Genomic DNA, 21014 nt, shown 5'->3' on the forward strand with positions numbered 1-21014 from the left:
TGGAGGCTGAGTGGAGGGCCAGTACTCCATGCAGGCCTAGAGGCCTTCCATGCCTGCCTGGATACAGCAGCAGCTGCAGACCACCTCCCCCACCCTACCCCCCTCCCAACGCTCCCTCCCGCACCTCCCACCAGTAGTGGCCTGGCTGCAAAAGCCATCTTTTTGTTTAAATTTAAGAAAGTCGGTGAGAAGGCACCTTCATTTTAAAGCACCCTCTCCCTCATTTATCTTCCATTGCAGCCTGCTACTCCTTTCAAGCTAGAAGGCTTCAAGAGCTCTCCCACCATCCTTAATTGGACAGCGTGCCCTCCCTCTGGCCATTAATTAGCCGCTCTGGGGAAATTCACAATGTGACAATTTCCCACACAGTGCAGGCTTCTGACCCACATTTGAGCTTGACAGTAGGGTTCAGAAGCCCACTGGTAAAGTCCTGCCTATTGTCTGACCTAAGTTCCCTAAGTACAACATTGCTCCATCAGAAACAACAGAAGACTAACACTTACACATCTCATTTGAAGAGTGATACTGGCAATGGCCATTCTGGTTGCAAACTCTGGTTAGCCATATTCCTGCATATGTCATCACATGACCTTTTACCTCCACCTGCCCTGTGCCCCCACTCCTGCCATTGGTTGGCCAGCACATCCAAATTCACGGTGCACTGCCTTGCCATCTAATTCTTAAGGGAATAGACTGTTCATTATTACCCAGTTGGATGATTAGTGATCGACAGCCAGCCAGCCTTTTTGTCCCATGACCAATATTTTTATAACTAGTAAACAAAAGGGTTCAGATTTTTTTTAAACAATTTTTTATTGCCCTTATGATTTTTCTTGTCACAGCAGTGTCCTGGCTTTAATTCCTGGAGATTACAGGGTAATCTTTGAAGGGTTCCCAATCCTAATAGCCAACAACAAGGCCACAGCCTGCAGTTCAGAGTATCCTCACTCCTCTGGCTGAAAGAAACTGAATGGCGTTTCAGAATCTACAAGGTCATTGGGGATCTCCCCTCCCCCCGCCAAATCAATGTTCCTCTGTAGGTACAGGCAGTCTAACTGTTGAGATTTTAAACCCCATCTGCATCATGTATTATCATAATAGACTTTTCCGTTTGGGTTTAGAATGTGATGGGAACTGAAATTTATTTTCATTTATTTTGTCTTTCAGCTTTATGAACTGGATGATGATCCGAAGAGGAAGGAATTTCTGGATGATCTGTTCAGTTTTATGCAAAAAAGGGGTGAGTACAGCTTCAAGGAAGCTACGTCTGTGTGTGTTTCCCTCTCATCCTGTGACTCTAGCTTGGATTACCTGGAGTGGCCTCAATGGCTGTTCTCATAGACATAGTTAAATCCTAAAAGGATGCTCTATTGTTCTGAGGTGGGTGCTAATGCTGTATTGTATTGTCAACCCTGTTGTATCACTGGGTCTTATTTAGGAGCCAATTTTCCTCCCCAGTCGCTACGCTCACTTTTGGATTTTGTATTCCTTTGTCCCTGATTGTGGCTGGTTTCTTGCAGTCAGGCTCATTTTAGTAATTTTGGTAGACAGGTCCTTGTTGGGAGTCATGCTTGTGTCAGGAAGCCTGCTTCAGGGGAGGGAGGGAAATTGGGGACCGTTGAATCCTTTTTTTCCCAAAATTGAGAAAGAGGTAGTGTTTAAAAAAAAAATTTAATCTCCCTCCATAGGCTATATACAAACTAAAAACAAAATTAAATGGAATCTAAGACTGTTACTTTGCTTTACAACATGTTGACTTGTTTGCTGATTAAAGACGAGATTTCAGTCTCAGTTATTGAAGAACTCGGGGTGTCGTTGTAATGTGAAATTTTGGCGTTTGGATGTTAAAAGTATAAAAATCGTCAACAGCAGATTAGCTGGAAGGTGGGAACTTCATTGAAATGTGGTGTGTGGGTATATATGATTGTGTGTGATGATCTTACACACCTGAGGGAAAACAAAAGTCACTGAGTTACTGTGAAAGATAATCATTTGTAATAAAGAGCACAGGATGAGCTTAATTGTTTGGTTTATAAGAAAATCTTCGAACATAATTTCTATTGCTGGTTACAGCAAATAGAATTTCGTTTGTCTGGAAAGAGAAAAATATGTTTTTTTTTTGCCTCCTCATCTGAAAGTATTATGTGTCAGGGCAGTGGTCATCCTCCAGTTCCATTCAAGTAGCCAAGTGAGCCTATTTAGAGAGCATTCATAAGCTATTTGATTGCATATGGCATTATAGCCGAGCCTGATGCCATTCTGAGCTGTCATTCACATTTCCAGCAGGGATCGGGAGATAGTGAAATAGAAACAGAAAATGCTGGAAAGTACAGGTAGAGCTATATAGTGATCAGCAGTAGAAACCCTAGTTGATTTTTCCATTCCCAGTCTGGAGCACCTCAACTGCTTGAAAGAAGATCGACAGAAGAACAGTAGAAGTTTACAGCACAGAAGGAGACATTCAGTGCATCATGTTTTTGCTGGTCATTTGATAGAACGATCCAAAACTAACTCCATTCCCCACACTCTGCCTAGGTTCCAGTAGCTTCCTCTGCTTCGAATATTTATCTAATTTTTCCTTAAGAGGTGCAGGGAGTTAATTTCAGGATCCCCACATTTGAGCACCTCCAGCCCAGTGGTAGCACCCCTGCACACAAATGGTGAAGTCTGAGAAGTCCTGGTTATTGGGCCTCAGATTGCATCATAATGAAGACGGTACTGGGGGAGGAGGTAGTTGCTCCAAGTTTTCGAGTTAAGTGCTTGAAGTCGGGGGCTTTGGAGTCAGGATTGAGGGCCTCGGGCTTGCTGTCAGGGCTGAGGGAGAGAGATCAGTGGCTTTGAAATGCCTAGTGATCGGGATCACCAGGGAGGGAGATCAGGAGACCTGGAGGTCGGGGATATTTGGACCAGGAGCAGTGGTGATCAGGATGATGATTATGATAAATATGTGCCTTTTAAAAATTTAAATGATGCTTAGGGCTGGTGTTTCGAGGTAGGTATACAAACATACGAATTAGGAGCAGGAGTAGGCCACTCAGCCCTTCGAGCCTGCTCCGCCATTCAATAAATTCATGGCTGAACTGATTACGCCACATTTCCACCTACCCTCAATAACCTTCCACCCCCTTGCTTATCAAGAATCTATCTACTTCTGCCTTAAAAATATTAAAAGACTCTGCTTCCACTGCCTTTAGTGGAAGAGAATTTCTGACCCTCTGAGAGAAATAATTTCTCCTCATCTCTGTCTTAAATGGGCGACCCATTATTTTTAAACAGTGACCCCTTGTTCTAGATTCTCCCACAAGGGAAAACATCCTTTCAATATCCACCCTTTCAAGACCCCTCAGGATCTTACATATTTCAATTAAGTTGCCTCTTCCTATTCTAAATTCTAGTGGATACAAGCCTAGCCTGTTCAATATTTTCTTGTAAGATAGCCCGCCTATTCCAGGTATTAGTCTAGTAAACCTTCTCTGTACTGCCTCCAACGTATTTACATCCTTCCTTAAATAAGGAGACCAGTACTGTACACAGTACTGCAGTACACAGTGGACTCACCAGTGCCCTGTATAGCTGAAGCATAACCTCCCTACTTTTGTATTCAATTCCCCTTGTGATAAATGATAATATTCTATTAGCTTTCCGAATTATGTACTGTACCTGCATACTAACCTTTTGTGATTCATGCACTAGGACACCCAGATCCCTCTGCATCTCAGAATCTGCAATCTCTCATTATTTAAATAATGTGCTTCTTATTAATTCTTCCTGCCAAAGTGGACATTTTCCCACTTTCCCACATTATACTCCATTTGCCAGGTCTTTGCCCACTCACTTAAACTATCTATATCCCTTTGTAGCCTCCTTATGTCCTCTTCACAAGTTACTTTCCTCCCTATCTTTGTATCATCAGCAAATTTAACAACTATACCTTCGGTCCCTTCATCTAAATCATTTATATAAACTGTAAAAGGTTGAGGCCCCAGCACAGATCCCTGTGGCACACCACTCATTACATCTTGCCAACCAGAAAAAGACCCATTTATGCCTACTCTCTGTTTCCTGTCAGCTAGCCAATCTTCTATCTATGCCAATATATTAACCCCTACAGCATGAGCTTTTATTTTCTGCAATAACCTTTGATGTGGCACCTTATCAAATGCCTTCTGGAAATCTAAGTACAATACATCCACCAGTTCCCCTTTATCCCAGGGTGGCACAGTGGTGCAGTAGTTAGCACCATAGCCTCACAGCTCCAGCGACCCGGGTTTGGTTCTGGGTACTGCCTGTGTGGAGTTTGCAAGTTCTTCCTGTGACCGTGTGGGTTTCTGCTGGGTGCTCCAGTTTCCTCCCACAGCCAAAGACTTGCAGGTTGATAGGTAAATTGGCCATTGTAAATTGCCCCTAGTGTAGGTAGGTGGTAGGAGAATTGTGGGGATGTGGTAGGGAATATGGGATCAATGTAGGATTAGTATAAATGGGTGGTTGATGGTCGGCACAGAGCCGAAGGGCCTGTTTCAGTGCTGTATCTCTCTATCTCTATCTACATGTAACTCCCTCAAAGAACTCCAATAAATTGGTTAAACATGATTTCCATTCACGAAACCATGTTGACTCTACATGATTATCTTGAATTTTTCAAAATGCCCTTTTATAACATCTTTAATAATAGCTTCTAACCTTTCCCCTGAGACAGATGTTAAGCTAACTGGCCTGTAGTTTCCTGCTTTCTGTCTCCCTCCCTTTTTGAATAAAGGAGTTACATTCGCTGTTTTCCAATCTAATGGAACCTTCCACGAATCTAGGGAATTTTGGAAAATTAAAACTCATGCAGCAACTATCTCAGTAGCCACTCTTTTCTTTTTAAAATATCTATAGAAACTCTTCATCTGTCTTTATATTTCTAGCCAGCTTTCCCGTGTACCCTAATTTTACCTTCCTTATCAATCTTTTAGTCATTCTTTGCTGTTTTTTATATTATGTCCAATCTTCTGACCTGCCTCCCATCTTTGCGCAATTATAGGCACTTTCTTTAAGTTTGATACGATCTTTAACTGTTTTAGTTAACCATGGATGGCGGGTCCCACACATTGTCATTGAAATGTATCTATTCTGTGTATTCTGAAATTTCCTCTTAAATGTCTGCCACTGCATCTCTGTTGACCTATCCCTTAACCTGATTTGCCAGTTCATTTTAGCTAGCTCTACTTTCATGCCCTCATAATTGCCTTTATTTAAGTTTGAAATACTAGTCTTGGATCCACTCTTCTCTCCCTCAAACTGAATGTAAAATTCAATCATATTATTATCGCTGCTACCGAGGGGAGCCTTAACTATGAGGTCATCAATTAATCCTATCTCGTTGCACAATACCAGGTCTGGTATAGCCTGCTCTCTGGTTGGCTCCAGACGTATTGTTCGAAGAAATTATCCCGAAAACATATTATGTACTCCTCACACAACAAAAACAAGAAATGCTGGAATCACTCAGCAGGTCTGGCAGCATCTGTGGAAAGAGAAGCAGAGTTAACGTTTCGGGTCAGCGACCCTTCTTCGGAACTCACAAGTGACCTCTTGCCTTTATGATTTTACATCTCTTCCCAAACTGCTTCTACATCCTGGTCATCCCTCTCTATTGCGCTAATACCATCATTAATTAACAGAGCTACCCCGCCACCATTTTCTAGCTTCCTGTCCTTCCTAAATGCCATATACCCTTCAATATTCAGGTCCCAATCTATGTCATCCTGCAGCCATGGCCGGAATTTCATGGTGGATGGACGGGAGCCGGACTCCGACGTGAAAGTTGGTGGTGGTGAACTCACTTCCGCCTAGCCCAGGGATCCGTCCCGTATTTTACGGGTCCCCAGGCTTTAATTGTCCTGAGGTGGGACTTTCACCCACTTGAGGGAGGGGTTCGCGCCTCTGTGAGCTGCCAGCCAAGCAGCGGGCCGGCAGCTCTTAGTCCCAGTAGCGCCACCGGGAGTGATGGCCACTGCTGGGACTGCAGCCCAGCGGACGCCATGGATCGAGGAGGGAAGCTAAGTAGGGGTATGCCTCACCAGGGGGATCGGTCCTTCCCTGGTGAGGCTGGAGTGGTCGTTTGGGGGGAGGGGGGTGTCTTGTGTCCCGGGGTGGGTTGGCAGGCGGCAGCGGCCCTCAAATCAGGCACCTTGTGCCCGACTGCCATACCCCCCCCCACGGGGCCGCGGAATGGCTGGCGGCCTTTCATGTCCCCAGCACACCCGCTTGCCATAGGTAAAATACCCGTGGAGGCGGGCTAGGGCCCTTAAGTGGCCGTTAAGTGGCCACTTAAAGGGTTTGATTGGCCTCGGGAGGACGGGCCATTTTCCATCCCCCGCCACTGGGAGGCTGACTCCAGGCAGCTGCCTTTCTGCCTATGCTGTGGTGAGCCCACAGGCTAGCTGGAAAATTCCAGTCGACCTCTGAACAATTGCCTTCAACTGGCCTTTAAATGAGCTTAACAAGCTTGTGGATGGGTAGCTGTTCTGCCCCAAACCAGCCTCCAGCAAAATGGCAGGATATTGCCAGCATGACATCCAGCAACACGAAACTATCAGCCCGCCCGCCTCCAATCTCACCAAAAGTCCTGCCCATAATCTTCCCAAATCCCAGGAGTCAATAATTGCATCCCTACCAGTAGTATAGTGGAGATCAGTTTACTAGGGAAACTCTGCGGATTAGAGCCGTGCCCCTCCTGATCTAGCTGGGGATCGAATGTAACTCACTGGTGTTAAAGTCCTTGTCTGCAGCTGGAAGGGTTTCTTGTGAACGACCCACATAGATTTTCCATACATCCAGGTTCATTGGCATTTTTGTCTTTCACAGAATCATAGAATGGTTGCAGCACAGAAGGAGGCCATTCAGCCCATCATGTATGTGCCAGCTGTCTGCAAGAGCAACTCACCAAGTCCCACTTCCCCTTTTCCCTGTAGCCGTGCAATTTTTTCTCTTCAGATAATTGTCAAATTCCCATTTGAAGGCTCGATTGAATCTCCCTCCACCGCACGCTCCGGGAGTGCATTCCAGATCCTAAACACTCATTGCTCATAAAAGTTTTTCCTCATGCTGCTCTTGCTTCTTTTGCCAATCATCTTAAACCAGTGTCCTCTGATTCTTCTGCCAAGGGAACAGTTTCTGTCCATCTACTTTGTCCAAACACTGTATGATTTTGAATACCTCTATCAAATCTCCTCTTAATTTTCTCTTCTCCAAGAAGAACAGTCCCAGCTTCTCCAATCGATCCTCGTAACTGAAGTTCCTCAACCCTGCAACCATTCTTGTGAATCTTTTATTGCACCCTCTCGAAAGCCTTAACATCCTTCTTAAAGTGCGGTGCCCAGAATTGGACACAATAGTCCAGTTGAGGCTGAACCAGTGTTTTATAAGGGGTCACCATAATTTCCTTGCTTTTGTGCTCTGTAATGGCTGTCAGATCGTACTTATTTATTCCTATTTTCGCTCTCGGTTCATCTGTTTTGTTTTGAATGCTGCGTGCATTCAGATACAGAGCCTTTAGTTTTGTCCTTTTATTATTTTTGTAACATCAAGCATTATCTGTTGATTTACTCTTAGATTTGTACACTCGGTCCCTTCCTGTCACAGTCTTATCATTTCCCATATCAATACATTTCTGTCTTGCCTTGTCTCTACTTGATTTACCATATCTTCCCAAATTTGATCCCTTGCCCCCACTATTCAGTTTAAAACCCTCTCCACTTCGCTAGTTATGCGGCTTGCTAGAACACCAGCCTCAGCACGGTTCAGGTGTGGAACGTCCCAACGGTACAGCCACCACTTTCCCCAGCACTGGTGCTCGTGCCCCACGAACCGGAACCCACTTCTACCACACCAGTCTTTGAGCCACGCATTAATTTCTCCAATCTTATTTGCCCTATGCCAGTTTGCACGTGGCTCAGGTAATAATCCGGAGATTATTACCTTTCAGGTTGTGCTTCTTAATTTGGTGCCTAATTCCTCATACTGACTATGCAGAACCTCTTTCCTTGTCCTGCCTGTGTCATTGGTAACTACATGGACCATGACGACTGGATCCTCTCCCTCCCACTGTAAGTTCCTCTCCAGCCCTGAGTAGATGTCCCGAACCCTGGCACTGGGCTGGCAACCCAGCTGTCTGGACTCAGGCTCTTTGCTGCAGAGAACAGTATCAATCTCCTTAACTATACTGTCCCCTACTCCCACTACATCCCTTTTTTCTCCTTCCACTTGAATGGCTTCCTGTACTATGGTGCCATGGTCAGGTTGCTTATCCACCCTGCAGCCCTCACTCTCTTCCAGATAAGCTGAAAGAACCTCAAACCTGTTGAACAATTGCAAAGGCTGAGGCTCCTGCACTCCTGCCCTTTGGGTCCCCTTACCTGCCTCAGCTGCAGCCACACTCTCCTGTCCCTGACCACTGACCAAATCAGAAGACACTATCCTAAGGGGTGTGACTGCCTCCTGGTACAAAATGTCCAGGTAACTTTCCCCCTCCCTGATGTGTCGCAGTGTCTGCAACTCGGACTCCAGTTCAATGACTCTGAGCCGAAGCTCTTCGAGTTGCAAACAGATGTGTTTGCCCTGGATCACACTGGCATCCAGGAGCTCCCACATGCTGCAGCCGTGACACATCACCTGTCCTGCCATTCTTAATGTATTTCAATTAATTACTTAATTATTTTATTCAATTATTTATTTTATTTTCATTTTGTTATATATTTTATTACGCTTACCACTAGTTCCTTTACTATTTTAAATGTTGGGATTAGAATGGAGCTTAATCACTTACCAGATACTCACCAAACAGATAGCTTCTTCCCAAACCAATCACTTATCTGCTTGCCTGTGACATTTGATGCTATGTTTGATATAAATTAAATTAAATTAAAAGCTTACCTGTATCCTCACCCTGGCAGCTCTCTGTTTCCCTGTTCTCACTGTTGATTGTGACGTCATTCTGATGTCACTTTTAGACTTTTTCTTTGCTCTGCTCCTGCTGTGCTCCTCTCTCGCTCTCTCTGTCTCTGTCACTCTGGGCTTTTGGCACTTTTTAAACCTCCGCTCCCGCCGTGCTCCTCTCTCTCTCTGTCGCTCTGTCTTTGTCTCCGGTCACTGACATCACTGACACTTGGTAACCAGTGCACTTCCCGGGGAGATGGGGCATTTGAGATTGCCGCTGGAAATTAGTTGCCACCAAATCTAAATTTTTACCCCAAATTGTTCCCCTCTGCACTTGCACTTTCACAGCATCCTGTATTTGAACCCATAGGTCTCTCTGTTCATGCACACCCTTCAGCGTTTTTCCATTCCTTGCATTTCATCCCAAAATGGATTACCTTCACAGTAAATTGCATCTTCCAACTGTCTGCTCATTCTAACAATCTCTTTTGTTCCTTTCTATTATTTGCTAAGCTCTTGAATTGTCAGTGAATTTTAAGATAGTGCTTCGACATCAACAATAGCAATAAAATCAACAACTCATTTATATAGCACCTATAATGTAATAAAACCTCCCAAGGTGTTTCACAGGAGCATTATATTAAAAAATTATACTGAGCCACATAGCGAGATCCACATTATATATAAAGAGAATTTAACTTGTCCAGCGGGTGGCACAGGAAGCAATTTGAGGTCTTGTTTTTCAATCTGGTACCTAATTCCTTAATTCCATCTACAAGATAGTCAATGTATTTCTATCAATGTCAATGATTCCAACCCTACCCAGAAGTTTGTCCATGATGTCCTTCAGCCTGGCAACAGAGAGATAACAAGCCATTTGAAGCCCTCAATCATGTTTATTCCCCTAACTATTGATCTGCCATTACTGCATTCTCCTATTCTTGCAGTCTACCTGTCTTTTAATTCCTGGGTAGTCCCTTGCTTCACTTTGCCACAATATTGCTCAGAGTTAGCCTCCTCTGAGTCACTCTCACTTTCCAAGTCACATTTTTCAACACGATGGGTAGAATTTAGTGAGGTCTTCGTGAGCAGGTTGGAAGGCGGGAGGGTGCAAATAATCAGGAGGGAGGGTGGGGTGGCATGGCTGTCGCCTTCCTGCCACCATGGCATTTTGCCAGCAGCGGGGAAGGTGACAAATGGCCCTCCTGCCCGGAGGCCAATTAAGGGCCAGTTAAGGGCCTCCTCTTTTTGCTGATGGCATTTTACCAGTAGTGGGTGGACCCTCCGCCAAGTGGGGATTCTGCCTGTAAGCCCTGATGACCTCTCTGCAGTCTCGGCGGGGGTTGGGGGGTGGGGGCAGGTGGTGCCCTACTCGTGGGGCACTCTGTGGCCCATAGAGGGCCTCCTGGCGACAATGGCCAACCCCATGGCAACACCCCTCCCTGCCCTCACCAACCACCCCACTCCCCCCACCCCTTGCTGGTGCCTGCCTGACTGGCGCTGGCAACCCCGACCACGACCCCACTTAGCTTGGTGTGAGGGCGGCGTCCATGCTGCTTCTCTGGGCTGGATGCAGTCCTAGCAGTGGCCACCACTCCCAGTGATGCTGCTGAGACTGAAGAACTACCGGTCCTCTAACTGGTCAGCAGCTCTTGGAGGTGGGCTGTCATCTTTTAAAGGGACGGGAGCTCCAGTACCAGGCGGTTAATTGCCTGAGCGCCAAAAATTGCGGCCAGGGATCCCCTAAAAGGCTGAGGCAAATTGCCCCTGGCTTTCCAGCCAGGTGTCGGGACCCCGTCGCGCCAACAAAATTCATCCCACTGTATCTATTGTACAGTTCCAGTGACTAAGTGGTATCCTGCACATTGGAGCCCTGCAGATGGTCACCTACTTCTCTTTTTCTAACTATTCCTGTGTCCTGATCTGTCAAGTACTGCCTCTTCAGTAACTACATTTTGGAGAGCAGAATCCAGAAACCCTTAACCTTTGATGCTGTGGAGTTTAGCAAATTGCTGTTCAAGCACAGAGATTCTCCACTGTAGAGATTGAATTTTGAAACATTCAGTGTAACCATGCTGTCCTTAAAATACGCTGATAAGTGATGGTCCACATAATGCACTCCACATCATGTGACGAGGGCCTCCTGCACATCACTCTTTTGCGCCTAAGTTAAAATGTAATGTTAGCCTGAACCCCCACTAGCATTGAATTGGCACAAGAACCAAACTCTGCGTACTTACTATATACTTACATAAAAAAGAAAACCTCTTGTTCAACTGTACCTCAACTGAACTCTACTAACATTCATAGTCCACTGACCTCTCATAGTGTGGGACTTAAGCTTGGGTTGAACTAATGCAGCATAGACTTAGAATTGAACTTAAGACCTTAAGACCATCTTAAACAGTGGAGCTCTCAGGAATGAAGCCTTAATATTTCAATTATTTTTTATTATTTTCCCTTTTTAAATTTGCACACAACGTCTACACGAAGTCAAGCAAGACTGCTTCAGTACCTTCCTTCTCTGTTAAGTATGTCTTATTCCTGTCCAACTACTGTCCATGATTTAGCAGTTACTTGGGAGAAGATGATCTCAGTCATTCTTGTGGAATGAATTTATTTTCATCACAGACTTGCTGCACCATTTCCTAGTTTAATTCTTCTTCCCTCAGGACCTTAAAACAGTCTAAAACTCTCCTACAAATCTTCTGGATTTTAAAATCAAAACGCAAAGTCATATAATCAATATTTCCGACATACCTCATTGTTTTTCAAATAGTCTTTTAAAAAAATTGAAATGGCTCCATGTGGCTTAGTTATGAATTTGGTTTGTTGCATATCACTGATAAATAGACCCCACACTGCCCCATCCCCCGATTCTTTTTCCTTTTCTAACCTTTTTTCTGGAAAACAGCAACAACTTATATTTATATAGCGCCTTTAACAGAATAAAACACCCCAAGACGCTTTACAAGAGCATTCTAAAACAAAATATGACACCGAACTACAAAAGGAGATTTTAGATTAGATGACCAAAGGCTTGGTCAAAGAGTTAGGTTTTGAAGGAGATAGGGAGGGGTGAGGACATGGAGGGATTTGAAAACAAGGATGAGAATTTTAAGATCAAGATGTTGCTTGACCGGGAACCAATGTAGGTCAGTGAGCACAGGGGTGATAGGGGAATGGAACTTGGTGTAAGTTAAGACACAGGCAGCAGTGTTTTGCATGCCTTCAAGTTTATGGAGGGTAGAATGTGGGAGTCTAGCCAGGAGTGCATTGGAATAGTCAAGTCTAGAGGTAACAAAGACATGAATGAGAGTTTCAGCAACAGATGAGCTGAGACTCCGCAACTGATCCACTTGACCCACCTCATTCCATCGAACCAGATGCAGCAATGCCTCCTTCCTCGTTGGACTGGAAACATACTGACCTAGAAAATTCTCCTGAAAGCACTTCAGAAACTCGTTCCCCTCTTTGTCCTTTGCCTATCCCAGTCTATATTAGGATAATTAAAGTCCATTCATTATAACTGCTCTATAATTTCTTTGCAAATTTGCACTGGAGGGGAATGTGAGGAAGAACATTGTTACGCAGCAGTTGGTAATAACCTGGAACGCACTGCCCACAAGGGTGGTGGAAGTGGAGACAATCATTGATTACAAAAAGAAATTGGATGGCCACTTGAAGGAAATAAACTTGCAGGGCTACGGGTATCGAACAGGGGAATGGGACTGACTTGATTGCTCCGCAGAGAGCCAGCACGGACTCGATGGGCCAAATGTCCTCCTCCTGTGCCATAAATGTGACGAGCGAAGTCCGGCATTGTTACGGAGGTGGAAATAGGTGGTCTTAGTGATGGCCTGAATATGTGGCTGGAGCTCATCTCAGGGTCAAATATGACACCGAGGCGGGGAACAGAGTTTGGAGCGGGGACCAAAAACAATGGTTTCTGTCTTCCCAATATTTACTTGGAGGAAATTTCTGCTTATCCAATACTACTAGGCGAAAAGCTAGGCTGTGGATCTGTGAGTATTAGAAATACCTTGGTGCCTTGCTCAAATGGCCGCCTTCATACGTGAGCCTGGATGGTGAGTAGACACGTGTACATAGTGCAGGCCATTCAACTGTAGAGGATATTGCAGCTAAGTTCTCATGCAACATTCATATATTGCATAGGAGGCAGATCAGAGTTCCTATTGCATCTGATGATCAAGAAAGGAATTAATACTTGAATGAGAGACACACCAGAAGCGTGGGATAATGCACGTGCAGCACTTCTCAGAACTTAAAACTATCTGAAACAAGAAGCATGAGTAAATAAACAAATTTCTTCTGTGCATTCAATAAAAACCGCATTGATGATCAAGATGGCTATTGTATTTTGGAACAACATCATTAAAGAGCTACAAATGTGATTGCATTTTCCATTTCCTGAGTCTAAAAGTGTGAGTTTTTAATTGTAAAGCTCATACAGACCCTGCTTTTAAAGCTGAGCTCCATGTTTGTCTAATCTTTTCTGTTCAAATAATGCTGGAGGGCAGGCTCAGAGCAGAGAGGAAGGCGACATCCTGGAATTATGTTCCACTGGCAAGGTGCAATTAATTTTCAGTTTTATGGTGCTCCGGACAGATTTGCTCCTTTTCCCACAGAATAAGCATCTGTTACATCTGACTGCCTCACACTATAACGGAAATTTAGACTTAACCCAGTGAAAGCTGTGGCTCTTGCCAAATAGACTGAGTTATAAATAGGAGCTGTCAGAATATTAAAAGGTGAAAATCAATTAAAATACAGCCTTCGCTGAGAAATTGTAATGCAGCATTTAATTTTATTTATTTTTGTGTTAGCTGAACTATATTACATGCTGCTCTTCAGTCTCCTTTCTTCACTTGACAGGACAGACAACCAAGTTAAATCCAAGTTTGGAGCAAAGGTTTAGGATCCTGTAAGTTCCAGGAAGGGTAATTAATTATTGCCATTTGTAAGCCCGCAGCTGCCTGAAATAGATCTAACAGTGTTGCTGTTTTTATTAATAGCATATTTACATTAAAAAGTCATGATTGAAACTTTGCTATCCTGGCCATATACTTTCCCTGCTGGTGGAAGAAGATCCCTATAGGTCAACAATGTAAAAATTACACTGCTGCCCAATATGGCTGACTGAGAACTCAATCAACTGTGGCCAAAAATAAAAGGCTAGCTCTGAAAGCAAATGATGCTGGCAGCAACCTTTGGTGTGAAAAAAGGGAACTAAACCATCTCCTCACATAGCTTTTCCAGTCTCTGGATCCATGTACCTTGCTGTCTCTGAGGCATGTGGGTAATATAAATGCTGTGTAAAGTAAAAGCAAAATATTGCGGATGCTGGAAATCAGTTTCCAGTATTTTCTGTTTTTATTTCGATCAGCAGGTTTGGCAGCATCTGTGGAGAGAGAAACAGTGTTAATGGCCCCAATACTTACTGGGGTGGGATTCCCAAGCTGTGATGGGAGGAATTCTGTTCTGGTGAATGCCATGGAGTTTTAACTCCATAGTGTACATGGTTTTTTTGGTTGTGCTGTTGGTGATCATGGGGTGGGGTCATTAATCATGAGTGAGTTGGTGATTGTGGGGTTGACATTGATGATGGCAGGAGAGTCATTGATCACCGAGGTGGTAGGCGGGGGAGTGGGGGGGAGGTGGTGGTCGATGATGGTGGGAGCTCAGAGATGGACCAGAATGGTTCCAGGGTTGGGGGATTTTAGTGACAAGGTTAGGTTGGAAAAGCTGGGGTTGTCCCTGGAGCAAAGGAGATTGAGGGAAGATTTGATAGAGGTGTACAAGATTATGACAGGCTTAGGTAAGTTATACAAGGAAAAGCTGTTCCCATTAACTGATGGTACAAGGACTAAGGGACACAGATTGAAGGATTTGGGCAAGAGAGGGGGGATGTGAGGAAGAACGTTTTTTACGCAGCGAGTGGTAATGACCTGGAACTCTCTGCCCACGAGGGTGGCGGAAGCGGAGACGATCAATGATTTCAAAAGGAAATTGGATGGGCACTTGCAGGGCTATGGGGATTGAGCAGGGAAGTGGGACTGACTGGATTGCTTCGTGGAGAACCGGCATGGACTTGGTGGGCTGAATGGCCTCCTTCTCTGCCATAAATGACTATGAGTCTCTGAGTCAGAGATGGCTGGGGTTGACAGATGTGGGGGGAGGGGGGCTGTCATTGATCAGGAGGGGGTAAGTGATGGTGGGGGTGTCAATGACCGCGGGGATTTGGTGATCACAGAGTGGGGGATCTGATTCAAGGAGGGAAACAAGTTGGCTTTGGGGATGGGAGAAAACAATTTGATCCTTCTGGCCCACAATCAGTGCTGGAATGCACGTACCTGTTCAATACAACATTCCTCACCTCCCTTTAACTGTGGGTTAACTGAGGCCTGCATTAAAGCTGGAAGAGAGATAAAATCTGAGACATGCAGCCAAAGATTATGGCTGATTTTTGATCTCAACTTCACTTTCCTGCCCTATTCCTATATCGCTTGATTCCTTTAGAGACTCAAATCTATCGATCTCAGCCTTATATATACTTGTTCGTGGAACATCCACAGCCATCTGGGGTAGAGAATCCAAAGATTCACAAAGAAAGTTCTCCTTATCTCAGCCCTAAATACCGACCACTTATTCTGAGATGGTGACCCCAAGTTCTAGACTCTCCAGCCAGGGGAAGATGCCTCTCTGCATGTATCCTGTCAAGCCTCTCAAAATCTTATGCGTTTCAATGAAAGCAGCTCTCATTCTTCTAAACATCAAAAAGTATATGCCCAGTCTACTCTATCTCTCCTCATAGGACAACGCTCTTTTCCCAAGAACCAAGCTAGTGAACCTTCTCGAAGACAAATGTATCTTTCCCTAGGTACAGCGACCAAAATTATACAGTACTTCATGTGTCAGACTGAATTTTTGCCACAGAGGCAAGAAACAGGAGCCGGGTTTGTTTTTGGGTCAGAAACCCTCCTCTGGTGGGAAGCTAATTAAAATTAATATAATATAATTAGAATAATAACAAGAAATGCTGGAAATACTCAGCAGGTCTGGCAGCATCTGTGGAGAGAGAAGCAGAGTTAACGTTTCAGGTCAGTGACCCTTCATCAGAACCCTGATCCCTGAATCAGTTCTGAACTGATGAGTATTTCCAGCACCTTGCTTTTATTTCAGATTTCCAGCATCTGCAGTATTTTGCTTTTAATCTAATTAAAATTAAGATTTTCACAGGGGTGAGCCCTTGATTGATATGGAGAGGGGTTTCCTATTCAATTAGAGCCAGTGGGGATGGGTACGGAGGTGGGTCAGATCAAGTTTGGAACTGATTTTGACTCCCCACAGCAGCCATCGCTGAGGCTGCTGGCTGTCCTGATGGAGAGGATCTGTGGTCCATGCCATAGATTTCCACTGCACCAGAGGGAAGTGAGATCATTCAAGAGAGGTGGAGGCCTGGAACCCAGGGCAAGGCTGCTCCTCACTTCATTGATCCTGGCCTGGAGGCCGTCAGGGAGAGGAGGGAGGTCCTCTTCCCGGAGGGTGTCAGGAGGCGGCCACCACATCATGCTGAGCACTAAGTGGATAACTGGGGTGTGTTCTTACTAACTCTGTCTACTGTTTTCCTCTCTGTACTCTTTGTAAATGATAGCACTTTAATGCACACATCTGGGACTCCTTTTATTGCTGCCATGACAGGAAAAGTAGTATGAGGTGGTGAAAGAGATAATGGGATCTTCCACGGTGAGGGCAAAGCCTCTGGGCAGATGTGTTTCCTTCATTGGCGGTAAGTGATTAGATGTTCCAGGCTACATCTTCCCCGCATGCGTTAGTTCAGGTATCTCAGACTCCCTTCCATACCAAGCCCCGCAACCTGGGTCAGAGAGGCCCTGTTGAATCAGGAGATCCCTGACATTCATGGCATCCTCACGAGCTCTTCGCTCCCCAAGCTGTGCCCAGCCACCACATCAGGCAGCTGGGGCACTCCCACTTCTCCCCTGATGGTCCTTCCAGGGTCTCACCGTCTTCAAGGGCCACACCTCTCTGGAGGGCCATGTTATGGAGAGCACAGCAGATCACCACAATGACAGAGACCCTTGCAGGAGCGAATTAGAGGGCACCAGAATCACATCTTCAGAAGCCCGATGGACAGCTCAATGGTTGTCCTACTGAGCAGGTGGTACTGGTTGTATTGTCTCTGTGCTTCTGTCTGGGGCTCTGTAGAGGCAAAGGGGGCATCAGCGACCTGCGAGATGCAGTGGTATGCAGCCACTTGCGCGATGCCACTAATGTCCGCAGCTGATCCTTGGAAGGAGCCAGAAGAGAAGAGGTTCAAAGCCGCAGTGACTTAGATGGCTACTGGCAGGGCATGGCCTTCAGTGTTATGAGATGCAAGGTCTTTGATGATAAGGTCACAAATTTCTGTGACCATCTGCCTGGAGAGTTGCCATCTCCTGTGGCACTGGGTCTCCATTATCTCCAGGTAGCTCCATCCTTGGGGGTAGATCTACTGTTGAGCGTATGGCCTCCGTTGCCTTCTTGCCCCTTTTTCCTTTTCTGTGCCCTCCTGATGCTCGGGGTTCTGCTCTTCTGCAAAGGATGTTGCCCCTCATTGCCACTGGACCCAAAAGCTGACAGGCATGCCCCCATTGCCAGCTGCCACCTTCCTTTTGGCATGCGGCTGTCCTGTTGTCATTGAAAGCCTTGGCCCTTGATCTTCTGTCCAGCAATGGTGGGGGAGGGGGTGATGACCCTGTTCAATGCCCGAGCACTGAGTGCCCACTCTCCCTACCTGCGTCAAGGGCACCTCCTTACCAAATGCCGAGTCCCACTTTACCCTGCTGTCCCTCTTATGGGACCAGGGTGATGCCCTGGGGTCAGTCATAACTGACTCCCCACTGCTTCCTTTCAGCTGATCTGATACAGACTCCCGAAACCCATGTGTCCCCTTCAAAATTGCACCCTTCACATTCAGTAAGCTCTTGAAAGAGCTTTTAAGCTACTTTAATTGGCCTCAGTAGGGAGGAGAGCGGGATCCCTGTCCCATCCTGGTTAACATTGCCAGCGCCAGGAATAGAATCCTGAAACTGACATGATGGCGCCAGTATTTCTGGATTCCCACCCCATCAGTTCCTGCGTTCAGGGAGGCCTGAAAATTCAGCCCATGGACTCACCAAAGCCCTGTATAGTGTTACGACTGAGGCGGGAGGAGTGCACTGTTTATTCTCGTTCCACTTCTCCACGAGTCACAACATATATTAAAATTTTTTCCCATTCACATATATGGTCAATCATAGACTCCTGTTTTTATCCCAGAATAAAACACACCAACCAGGTTTCTTGAATAAACAATAAAATTATCAGTTTATTATAAAGCAAGTCTTAACCAGTAATAAAGTAAAGCATAAACACAAAGATTGAAATATTACAGTTCCCCTTTTACCTTAGTCCCACACACTCACACACGCACGTACACCGGTTAACCAGAAAAATAAAAGGGATTTTTTTTGGAACTATGTTATGGACAAAAAAAAACACTTGAACTGAATACTTGCTCATTCTTGAAGAAACAACAGATGAGATGTCTTGTGTTCCAAAACTGGCATACAGTCCGGCCTCCGAGTACATGTAGATGTGTCACTGGGATCTTTAAGAACAGTTCTTTTCAGGCAACGTTGAGAATTAATTTAGCAGGCTTTTCTTCAAAGTCAGGAGATGAGATGAGTTGACACAGTGGTCTTCTCAGGGTCTTTTAGAGAGGTGCTGGAAAGCTGAGCTGGGTTGTGGTCTTCTCTCCTTCCTTGGCAATTCTCTTCTTTCCTTGGAAGTTATTTTCTCCTTGGAAGTTCTCACCCTTTTTCTGCAGGCTTTTTAAAGAGATGGAACATGCTGGGCTGAGCTGGGGTTCTGTCCTTCAGTTTTTTTTTAACTCCAACCCCTTTTGAACAGTTCATTCTCAACTCCAAGCAATTCAAAAATTAAGCTGGAAACAGAAAGTCCACCTTCTGACCCATCATTTCCCTGCACACATCTTTCCCCAGTTACCAGGGTTTCTGTTCTATTTTTAACCTGAGTCATGTGACAACCAGTAAATGTTGTTGTCAAACAATGCCTCTTCATGATCCTCTTGGAAAAAACTGGTCCAATATTTCTTCAGCTTGACTATGAATTCCTCAAAAAATATATTTTTAAAAAACAGAAGCACTTTCATAACAATAGCTACAGCAATGCTTCATTCCTCTTGTACTCCAACATCTTTGTAATAAAGGCTAACATGCCATTTGCCTTCCTAATTACTTGCTGAATCTGTATGTTAACTTGCTGTGTTTCATGTATAAGGACACCCAAATCCTTCTAAACACCAACATTTAATAATTCCTCGTCATTTAATAAATTCATTCTGCCAAAGTGAATAACCTCACATTTCCTCACATTATACTCCATCTGGCGCCTTCTTATCTACTAACTTAACCTGTCCATATACATTTGCAGGTTTCTTGTGAATTCCTCACTGCTTACTTTCTCACCTAGCGTTATATCAACAGTAAACATGAACACATTACACTCAGTCCCTTCATCTAATTCATTAATATACATTATAAATAGCTGAGATCTAGCACTGATTCTTGCAGCACCCCACTGGTAACTGCCTGCCATCTTAAAAATGATCCGTTCATTCCTAATGTGTTTTCTGTCCTTTAACCAATCCTCTATTCATGCTAATATATTACCCTTAACCCCATGAGCCCTTGCGTAACAACCATTCATGTGGCACCTTCCTGAAAGCCTTTTGAAAATCCAAATATACTACATCCACTGATTTCACTTAATCTACGCTGCTAGTTATATCCTTAAAAAATTCAATAAATTTGTTGAACATGATTTTTCTTTCATAAAGTTATAACATCACCCGACTCTGCCCCTGCCTAAGCTCATCTGCTGCTGAAACCGTCATTCATGCCTTCATTACCTCTAGACTTGACTTTTGCAATGGAACCCTGGCTGGTCTTCCTCATTCTACTCTCAGTAAACTTGAGGTAATCCGAAACTCTGCTGCCCATGTCCTAACTCGCACCAAGTCCTGGGTACTTGAGGGAAATAAAGTTACAGGACTACAGGGATAGAGCGGGGGAATGGGACTGAATGGATTGCTGCACAGAGAGCCAGCATGGACTCAAGGGGCTGAATGGCCTCCTTCTGTGCCGTTATGACTCAAGTAGTAAGAGGCTACCTCCCACAGTAATGAGAATGTCTTCTATCCACTGTTAGATTACTTCATCGATTAGTGAGAGACTACCTCCTGTCGCAGCCAGATTACCATAGTAATGACATACTACATCTTGTGAGATTATCCCTAGTAGTTGTGAGATTACCAAGTAGTAGTGAGAAACTATAGCTGAAATTTTACACCCCCCGCGGGAGTGGGCTGGAGGCGGGTGGGGGTGGGGTGTATAAAATTGGGTGGCGGGGTGGGGGGGGAGTGCCGTTCCCGTTGCCTTCCCACCCCGCTGCAATTTTACCAGCGGCAGGGGAGGTGACAAATGGCCCATCCGCCCCAGGCCAATTAAGACCCTTAAGTGGCCAATTAATTGCCAAGCGGCAGATGTGCAACTTAGCACCTCAGGAGGCTGCCCAGTAAAACCTAGCGGCCTCCTTGCAGACTTGGGGGGGTGGTCCCTCCTGATCAAATACCCTGTGCTTCATGGAGGGCCCCCCTCCATGGCACAACCTGCCCCCACTGGAGCACATTCCCCCCCTTTCTGATGAAAGGTCACAGACCTGAAACGTTAAGGTTTCTCTGTCCACCGATGCTGCCAGGCCTGCTGAGTATTTCCACCACTTCCTATTTTTATTTCAGAGTTCCAGCATCCGTAGTATTTTGCTCTTATTGCCCTGAAAACTATTTGGCTTACTTCAGATTGCTTTTTACCTATTCAAAATGTGTTGAACAGGCCTACAAATTAAAGTCAAAACATTCAAGATGCTGACCTGTGCTTTACAGTGGCAATGGCAGATAATATATAAATTCTACAGTGAGCAAGGAGCAGGAATTAGGATTGTGCCAGCACAGG

The 21014-nt window shown here is 45.0% G+C and overlaps 1 protein-coding gene across 5 annotated transcripts in view; it reads left to right on the forward strand.

Annotated features, from left to right (window-relative positions):
- The window catches only part of LOC137369825 (AT-rich interactive domain-containing protein 3A-like), a 529509-nt gene that overhangs the window by 346784 nt on the left and 161711 nt on the right, over window positions 1-21014 (forward strand). For all 5 annotated transcript variants that reach the window (XM_068031397.1, XM_068031405.1, XM_068031432.1 and 2 more), the window contains exon 3: window positions 1168-1240. In XM_068031397.1, coding sequence (XP_067887498.1) covers window positions 1168-1240 — 73 coding nt within the window. The remainder of the gene's footprint in view (window positions 1-1167; window positions 1241-21014) is intronic.

This window comes from Heterodontus francisci, chromosome 1 (assembly GCF_036365525.1).
Source record: "Heterodontus francisci isolate sHetFra1 chromosome 1, sHetFra1.hap1, whole genome shotgun sequence".
NCBI classification, from domain to species: Eukaryota; Metazoa; Chordata; class Chondrichthyes; order Heterodontiformes; family Heterodontidae; genus Heterodontus; species Heterodontus francisci.